The 9,980-nt window shown below is 42.0% G+C and overlaps 1 protein-coding gene across 2 annotated transcripts in view; it reads right to left on the bottom strand.

The window, feature by feature from the left end:
* The window catches only part of LOC106806240 (parathyroid hormone/parathyroid hormone-related peptide receptor-like), a 36,550-nt gene that overhangs the window by 3,657 nt on the left and 22,913 nt on the right, over positions 1–9,980 (bottom strand). Inside the window, exons 6-12 of one of the 2 annotated variants that reach the window (XM_014808115.1) lie at positions 8,979–9,147; positions 8,483–8,639; positions 7,452–7,518; positions 5,497–5,566; positions 4,331–4,422; positions 1,735–1,873; positions 1,301–1,342 (exon numbers count right to left, since the gene is read on the bottom strand). In XM_014808115.1, coding sequence (XP_014663601.1) covers positions 1,301–1,342; positions 1,735–1,873; positions 4,331–4,422; positions 5,497–5,566; positions 7,452–7,518; positions 8,483–8,639; positions 8,979–9,147 — 736 coding nt within the window. The remainder of the gene's footprint in view (positions 1–1,300; positions 1,343–1,734; positions 1,874–4,330; positions 4,423–5,496; positions 5,567–7,451; positions 7,519–8,482; positions 8,640–8,978; positions 9,148–9,980) is intronic. The other variant, XM_014808123.1, reaches the window with a different exon arrangement.

The raw sequence follows: 9,980 nt of genomic DNA, 5'->3' as shown, positions 1-9,980 counted from the left end.
ACTGACGAATAACTGCCAACCTGTCTAGATGGGGATGAAGCCATTTATGCTCATCACGTCTATACTCGGACGCGTATACCATGTTAGGCGATGGATCATTCAAGTTTTGCAACTCGGAATCCGTAATGAGCTATAAATAGCTCACATAAAACACCAGGCTTGTAATTGGCAGAAAGCTGAATAGAAAACTGGTTATATATATATATATATATATATATATATATATATATATATATTAATATATATATATATGAGAGAGAGAGAGAGAGAGAGAGAGAGCGAGAGAGAGAGAGAGAGAAAGAGAAATGAGGAAGTTATAAACAAAACTTTATGGGATCGATGCGTAGAGTAATTACATTGTAAAGCGAATATAGCTTATTATTGTCTTGAATTAGACAAGTAGTCACCCACCAGCTATATAAGAAGCGCTCGATGTTTCGAACACGGGGTAAATTCCCGCCTCCAGCTAACTGCCAGAGACGTTTCCTTTGAACTGCGTGAACCACATATAAACACGATTCAATATTTACCAATTAAATTTTTATGTGACAATTAATTGCTAATTGGTACGCTTTCACACAGAACACACGAAAGTTGTTCAAACGAAAGACTGTCGCAAAAAAAGCATGGGAAAATTAAAACTCGAGAGCTTTACGGATCAAAGCAACATCGAACACCCATTCGTCTGACATCGGTAGGACTTAACACTTCATAGCTACTTCACTTGGTCGTGTAAACAAGCTAGCACTGAACAAACACGTTTGACATTAACCTTGAAAAAGATCCTCGATAAATTCCCGCAATTTCTGATCATCAGTTTCGCACCGAACTCGGCATATTAAATATAAGTAATGTGGGCAAATGTGGCTTAGATTTGCGCTAAACGTTGAACTGCAACATGACAATATTATCATGTCTTATTTCGCAACTTATAAGAAAAGAAATTCCCGTGCGCTCGCTGACTATTGCATATTTACACTCAGTGTTAGACTAGCTGACCTAGACTAGTTGTTACTTAGATGTTTCCTTTCTGCATTAGCTCTTACCGTACCAATTATTAGCACGTGCAGTTATTGAAGTCATTCAAATGTATACCGGGCAGACGCCATGAGTGCTATTCCTAAACTACACTTTGTGGCAAGTCAGCAGTACCAAGTAACGACCAGAATGAATCATAACTGAGGGCGGTACGCAAACATTTATCCGCTATGAAGAAGAAGACAGCATAATTCAATCTTTCACGTATAGATGCTAATGTAGAATATATAGATATAATTTGCGATCATGTTGCATAGCTTACCTCTCCGTTGAAGAAGCAAAACAAAAGCGATACAAACAGCCCCTGCAACAGTCAAAAAAGGTGTGACATTAACGAGACACGTCCCGCCACACACATACAAACACGCTCGCACGACGGCTGAAAGCCCATAGCACCTCTCATTCAAAGTATGTCTATTTACTCGGAGTTGTGACTATAATAGTGGTACTGAATACACATCGGTCACGCTGTCATGATACGGCAACGCTACGCGTATAGGAATCTATATCTTCCCGTTTACACTGCGAGCGATGCGGCGTGCAAACATTTTAGCGTGTACAAACGCATTGTGCATGTATGCGACCATTATATAGACGGTACGGCGATGAGACGAGAACTTATTCCGAGAAAGGCACCCCCCCCCCCCCATATAATACTATGGTACCACCGAGCCCGACTGTCACGGCTGCACGTACTTGGAACGCGCAAAAGAATAAGTCGAAGAACAGCCATGTTAGTTCCAGCACTTCATTCTTCACGCTAGTCATTCCGATGAATATGAAGTAGTGGGCGCCAAATAGTGGCACGAGAACGAGCGTCGACTTCGCCAGTTTTCTGTAAAGGCAAACACGCACAGAGTTTTGCACCGAACGCGAATGAAATGACACTGCAACATACGCGACACTGCCGCGTACCTACGCGACATAGTGACGTATAATATTTTACAAGCCTCGGCGGCTAGACACGGTGAATAGATATGAGAATCACGTTTTGCGAATAGTGGACGAAAACTCTTTTTATCTCTCGTCCCCTATGGCGTGCCAGTACATAGAAATGAAGCATGACATACATGAATATTTACCAACAAACCTAGAGCGATATCCACGTACATGTGCACATTGTTAATCAAGCCGATGAAAAATTCAAGAGTGGAAAAGTAATACAGGCGGGTTGGTGTTACCAACCACGAGCCTCATACTATATGAAATAAATTATCTGCCTAGCAAGTCATGTGCTCATGCTACATGCGTTAGAAATATTTGTATATAATAGTAATAATAATAATGATAATGATAATGATAATAATTAATAATTATAATAATAATCATACGCATGGAAGTCGTGTTTGCTTTTATTTTCATCTATGAAAAAGTAATTCGTGAGATACACTTAATAATTTCGACGATATAACTAACTAGCTAAGTAAGTGTAAGCAAGTAAGTAAGTAAGTAAGTAACTAACTATATATATATATATATATATATGGTCCAACATAAATTTTTCACTGACACTGCCAAAATCGCAATAGACAATGCAATAGTTATCTAAAAGCTACTCTTCTAGCAGAATCTATTACCTTATTAAAAATGAAGATGAATCAAATCAAGTCTACTCGAGCACTGTATTACACGAAAGAGCTACGCTATGTCGCCGTTTACAAAAGAAAAGAGGCTTAATGTGTGCTTCACCAAGAATAAAGCAAAATGTCACGAAAAACGATATAAGCGTAAAACTATGGCGACATTTGTGACAGATATCCTATACAAGAGCTATCGTAGATTTGACGGCGATCGAGGCTACGCTGCTACGTTATGACCACACATACAGTGTGAAGCCATAATCACAGACGTCCCTATACGCCCCCCCCCACGCGCGCCTTCTCCGCACGCACACGCAACAGATGCGATCGCTCGCGACCCGTTTAATATGCAAAGTGTCGATAGCTCCTGTACTGGATCTGACAAATACGCGGGGTTTACTTATCTGGCCAACCAACCTGCGCATGCGTGCCAAAAATGGAAAGTTCCGTTATGAACAAGCGTCAACTACAGTACATTACGTGTCAGGAACGAAGCTCGTGCGTGCGACCGTTCCCAACCTAAGCCTTCCCTAGGCTATCACTCCCAGGTGATCGCAGCTTGGCTACATTGTTTTTACCGTAGACCATTAGTGATGAAGACAATGTCAAGATTGGCGAGAATAGTTTCGTGTAAAATAGTTCCGAGTTTGTTAATCGATGCTGATCAATTGTTCGTCTCTGGTCACGAATTCGGATTGATCCGAGATCAGTCACAAAATATTAATGTGTGCGATAGCCGCGGGAAGGATCCGAATTTGTAATTTGAAACTGTCATACTGAGTTTTAGTGTGCAATGCGGCTATAAATCTAAAATGATACTGTTGCAATAAGTGGCAGCCCGTAGACAGAATAGTACAAGAAAGCGGCGGGTGCTGCGTGATAGGGGGTATTGCGCGTCTAATACACATGCCGCCAAAGCATCTATTATAACGTGAAACGGCTATTTCAAAACAGAATCATTTCTGTATTAGTCAGTCAAATATAGTTAATCCTTAATTAATTATTCATGTTTGATTAAAAACGTTCACATCGCCGGAAGTTAAAAATTCCAACGAGAATAAAAGACACCCACTCGATTATTTAAAGATCTGGCGACGTGCACCCGGTTGCAACGTGGCGCATTTGAGTACACGGTTATTGTGTCGTACGTGTGATCACGCTGGAATTGAAACCTACGATAGGCTTCCTGACCTCGCTTTACTTGATTAAAGAGTAAGCGTTGATATCTCTCAACAAAAAGCTCAGAGATGATCTCAGTGACTACCGCATTGCACACTATATTTCTGCCACATACAACAATTATGAAAAAAGAGTGAGCACCAGTTCATGTTGTTCTACATTACATTACTATAACAAAAATACCCCGTGAAATTATGATCTAACCTATTCACTATCCGATGCAAGAGGAAGTGACAGCAAACTTTCAGCGATTTCAGCGTAATTTTGTATATAATCTGTGATGGTTGGTACGGTATACTATGCGCTAATGCACCCGTTATAATGCCGAGGAGTTAGGTTACGTTTCTATTTGCATTTGCATACAACCTCCAAAGCCGCCATCCCCCGTTCGATTGATCATGCGACCAGAAGCAACGCGCGCCACACATGAATACACCACTCACATGCATCATCATGTTCATATAAGGAATTCATGTTGGCGCGTTTCCCGTAGGTGTTGCTAATCTCTCGATCTACTCTACGATAGTACGCACCTATACCTGTATTTTCTCACGTTCGCCGTGTTGGAATCCCTCAACTTCGTGTACAGCACTCGTATAATGTTGAGAAAGAAAACGAAGTTGATCTGTAATGCAAACGAAACATGAGGCCATTTTAACATCCCCCCGATACGCGAGACAAATGAGCGCAGTGAACGAACGGTGACTCTTAAATCTTTAAAATAACACCTGCGTGACTGTATAGTACGCGGATCTCCCGTTTCGCCAGCTCTGTTCCACGTTAGATCTATAACCATTAGCAAGTTTTCGCTGAAAGGATAACCGGTATTATTCGATTGCAACGATTCGTTATAATGGCTGTGCCGTAATTTAAGGCGAGCGGTGAATAAGTAACGAGTGAAAGGATAATCCGATGTCTGGTAATATCTGAATTATCGACCCGATCACAGATGACGTGTTACAGTGACGATGTGGTCATGTATTCGGATGGGTTTGATGACGGGCTGCTCTATTCGTAGCTAGTGTTGGTATGGTTTCATATCCAACACGCGTTTCTCTGAAAGCGCAATGCACTGCGAGAGCGTTAATGCCACTGCCCGTACCTAATATAGGAGAAGACAAAGGCTATCTATAATACTGCAATACTATAAAGCATATATATACTATAAAGCATAATGCTGACCACCATCGCGCACGAACACAGGCACGCATGCAATGCCTAAGCTCACGAACACCCACACACATGCGCGCACACACACATGCACGCACACACGCTAACACGCACGCACGTACTGATAGCACCACCGCGCATTTTTATTCGTGAATAATCTGCCTCTCGCTCTTCTTTTCGCGTATTCCTCAAAGGATGCATGCTGCGCTTACATCGGACTTTCATGTAAATAAGTCATTTATACTGGGTGCAGAAACTTAAGACGGCTATATGTTTGCATGCTGTCATAGCCGATCCGTGACCCCTTTTTCTGCACTATACCCATTTAGAATCCTCCAGCACATTCCGGGAAATCAGCGCTGAATAATGACAAATGTGTCATTATTCACCCCAGGGGAAATGTATACTGCTCCAATGTAGACTCAAGCCAATATCAGGCAGTAATAAAACTAGTTCATATTATCACGAATTTGGTACAGTGCCATATTCAACGTGTGTCACAGATAGAAAGTGCGGTCACTTTACTCACCAATATGGAAGCTGTTATAGGACCTCGTATGATCCAAAAGAATGTAGCATTATGGTTAATGTTCCAACACCTATATACATAAATGCAAAATATTAGTATCAACACAAAAGTATCACATTTATAAATACCAAATCAAGTACAACATAACAACATATGAATAAAAACTTTATTGCACTACAAAGGTGCACAAACATGACTGTAAAACGAATAGTTAAACATGGTATACGTGAAGATGATCTAGATAAAAAAAAGTATAATTTAGTAAAGAAACGTTATATCTCCTACTATACATTACAGGGTCGATCTATCAGTAAGTCTTTAGTCATGCTACCTGAGGTTTTGTCAAATATTAGCGAAAGCTTATAAGAATAAAAACTCGCATCTGTCGAGGCAAGACGGCATATACATAGTAGACAATTACAGATAATATAATATAATAAACGTTATATACCATAATAACAATATTATTATAACTGTTTACCACAATATATATATATGTATAAATGTGTGTGTGTGTATGTGTGTGTGTGTGTGTGTGTGTGTGTGTGTGTGTGTGTGTGTGTGTGTGTGTGTGTGTGTGTGTGTGTGTGTGTGTGTGTGTGTGTGTGTGTGTGTGTGTGTGTGTGTGTGCGCGCGCGAGTGGGCGATGTGCGTGTGCGTGTGTGTGTGCGTGTGCGTGTGTGTGTGCGTGTGCGCGCACGTGTGTGTACAACAACCGTTATTAATGACGTATTAATCATTAAACTGATATATCCGGCCAGGCAGTCGTGTTCAACAGTTGTACGCTAAACGGAGGCGCTTAACAGAAAAAAATCGACACGACGCGTGAAATGAGAAATTCAGCGATGAAAAAACTAGACTTTTCTCTATGTTTGCGTATAAACGCGATCAATCTAGTTAGGGAGCGTTTGACTCGACAGGGTGTGCATTCGGTGTGTTTGCATTCATTCTGGACAAAAGGCGCAAAGGTCTTGCACATCTGCCGCAGTAAGCATTAGTTTAATGCCAAGCCTTTCACGCTACATATTATCAAGAGCGTATTAACTATGCTTAATACGCTCTACATACTATTAGCCCACTAACATTGCTAAAGAAATATAGTGAAAATAGGGTTTCCATCTAGCATAAACGTATAAATCGAGCACATGACAAAGCGAAGTTCGTTAGAAACTATTAAATTGTAAAATCGAAAAAGGTTTATGTCGGTGAAAACTTAGACGAATCCCGACATGAACACAGAAGTATAATATAACACGAGCCGAGTCACCTGTTGAAAATTCCCCCTCCCCCACCAAAAAAACTCAGGGTTAGTGTGTCTACACACATCAGAGAGAACTGCGAGCTTAAATAAGCCGGCTTTATTGCAATTCAGGCCTTATTCTATACCTATCATGACCCTTATATATAACTATCATGACAACTCGCAATGCCAGGAGTGTTTCATCGTGTTGACACTGGATGCTGACAGTTATCTGTTAGCGGAATAGTAGAATCTACTCGATACGCGAAGCGACAAGTTTTTTTCCCGACGAAAAACATAGTCTGCGCTTTATATATAATGTTTGCGTCGTGTGGAGCCAAACGTTTAAATGTTGTTTTTTTCGACGTGACAGAAGAATGCATGTAAACTGAATAGTTTATGACGTATGCGGGCTGTCATAGAATCTATACTATAACTTTATATGACTAACTATATATGACATCTATAGATCTATATATGGCTACAGGCGGCTAACATCGCCACCAGAATGGTGACTCGACAAAAAACGTTAGATGTACCTCGTTTTTTCAACTCGTGTAGACGCGGGCAATATATCATGATAAATATTAATGACTTAGAGACGTAAACAAGCATGTCCACGGAATGTGGAGCTTGTCGACATGCGAAGATGGCAGCGCATCGCACATAGTAAAATGTAATATGTAGAGTATAATCGTGAAAACACATCACTCACTCAAGATTCTCCGATGCTAATTGCGATTTCACGATTATCCACGGCACGATGGAGAACAAGGGACCAGCTGTAGTAAGAGAAAACACCAAGTCAAGCTAAAGCAACCCTAGAAGATCGCGAGCATGGCGAACAACGAATAAAATACAAATCCGCAAACGCTGTGCATATTGCGATACGCACATGATAGTGCAAGTCGAGTGAAATTGTCTGGGAGATGGACACACAACCAGTATTATATACACTATGGCGAAAAACATGGGATTATACTGGCATATCGACGTTGGCATGTTAGTGCAGAGCAGCACCTCTTATAATCGCGTAACGGGCGCCGTCACACATGCTTATGGATGCTCGGTGGTTACATCCATACGCCTTACACGTATTTCGCCCAGGCTATGTGGTTGTGGCTAATCTCCCCCACTACCCTGCCACCCACGATGTAAAGATGGCGTGTGCGGGATACGTGTCGATTCTATAGCGACGCCATTTTAACGTTAATAATACTTTATTTTATTTGAATGTTATCAGGGATAGACGCGATTGCGAAGGTCAATCATTCGTAATGTTGTTAAAATAATCCGCGCTCTTGTATGGTGTTATTATACCAGGAGTGTATAATATCTATATTATACACTCCTGATTATATAACACTGGTACGTATATATACCATAATAAGAATACTTGGGATACGACTGTGGGCCGAATTTATGCGTACATTCTAGTTTTCTAGACATTTCAGTCTACAAAAGAAGTGGTTTATTCATATACGGGATGATTTCGTCTAAAAATCGGCACGGGATCTTCATGTTACGCTATATATATATATATACATATATACATATATAGGACAAGTAGCAGTAATGACGGTATCTGCTTAAATGGCAGCTGTGTTGATGGATGAGTAGCAAGATATCATCGGCAGTAGTTCTTGTAAACACACGTGTTGCTGAATTTCGTAAACCGAGTGTCTAGCTTTCTACGCCGAAGTAGTTCTAGGTCGGTATCGCGTGATTCGTGAAGCACTCGCTCACCCCAGCCGAGAATCGTATACCAGCGGATCCCCGACCGCTCTGTGAACACATTCATGAGGATGAGACTATGCAGGTAGAGGCCTTCCATCAGGATCCAGAAGTAGTTAGCCATCAGGCAGTAGTGCCACACTGTCACCAGCAGCTTACATTGCCAATGCTGTAATGAGAATGCGGAGTTAAAATAACCATACGGGAAGCCATTCATAGAAACAGTAATGACCTCTTCGAAATGAAATACGAATTTCCTGGGATTCGGTCGAAATGAAGTCAAACGTATTATATTCGTGAAGCTGGAAACCGATCGCGTAGCCTGCGTTTCGGAATCAAACTCGCTTATTTACCGGCATTGTTGCTGATTGATTGCAAAGCACTCACACTGCCGTTACTGTGTTGGGCTAAGCCGTCCCGTTGGGCAAATTAGCAATAGCTAGTTATACTAAACTTCACTCCCGCACATACATTGCAAATAGGCGTCATTGTAATTATGTTTCCTCACCGAAATGTCGGTCCGAAACACGGGCGGCTTGTCAGCTACGAACACGACATCCATTTTGAGGCCAAGGCCATCAATGAACAACGTGTCCTTAAGAATGGATAGGCTTGCTCGGAGGATGAACGACACGAACAAGTGAACGTGTAATGAGTTTCTCGGACAATGCAGACGCCTGAAAGTGCCATTTTACACACATTACCTATCACGTATCACATTACATTAGGCGCGTGCATGTCGACACACCCACACCCATCCACGCACGCATGTACGCACTCACGCACACACGTATGCACACCCGCACGCACGCACGCACGCACACACACACACACACACACACACACACACACACAAACACACACCTACGCGTGCGCCACACACAGAAGGACTCTCACCCACGCGTACGCATGTGCAAAGAAGCTCTCATCAACACACATGTTCTTTCCCTTCGAACCAGCCGACCACAGAATAACATGGTGGTAGAAATGGCAGCTACCATGCCAATACCTATATCATTAAGATTAGTTCATGCAGATAAGCATTTCAGTGATTAACCGCGAGTTTAATTGCGGGAGTGCTCATTAGGAATTTCCCACTTGGGCAGGTATAATGCCTTTACACATTTATTACGATGTTTCGCGATACGAGCGTACGAGGTGGGCTTAATTGCAATTTCGTGCTCACGCATGGCACTGCGTGCACTACTGTTATTACATATCCGTCACGCGTAATGCCCTTCTGAACGCAGTAGGTAATGGGTTCATGAGGCTTATTTGCGTATTTCCCAACATAAACGACACATGGACGCTCACGCACTAACACTCAAAACAAAGCCCCGAGACGCACGCACGCAGGCAGGCACGCAGGCACGCACGCACGCACACACACACACACACACACACACACACACACACACACACACACACACACACACATACGAGAGAGAGAGAGAGAGAGAGAGAGAGAGAGAGAGAGAGAGAGAGAGAGAGAGAGAGAGAGAGACGAGAG

The sequence above is a fragment of the Priapulus caudatus genome, unplaced genomic scaffold, assembly GCF_000485595.1.
Source record: "Priapulus caudatus unplaced genomic scaffold, Priapulus_caudatus-5.0.1 Scaffold8, whole genome shotgun sequence".
Taxonomy (NCBI): Eukaryota; Metazoa; Priapulida; class Priapulimorpha; order Priapulimorphida; family Priapulidae; genus Priapulus; species Priapulus caudatus.
The sequence above is the reverse complement of the archived record's forward strand: the minus strand, read 5'-3'. Positions and strand labels throughout refer to the sequence as shown.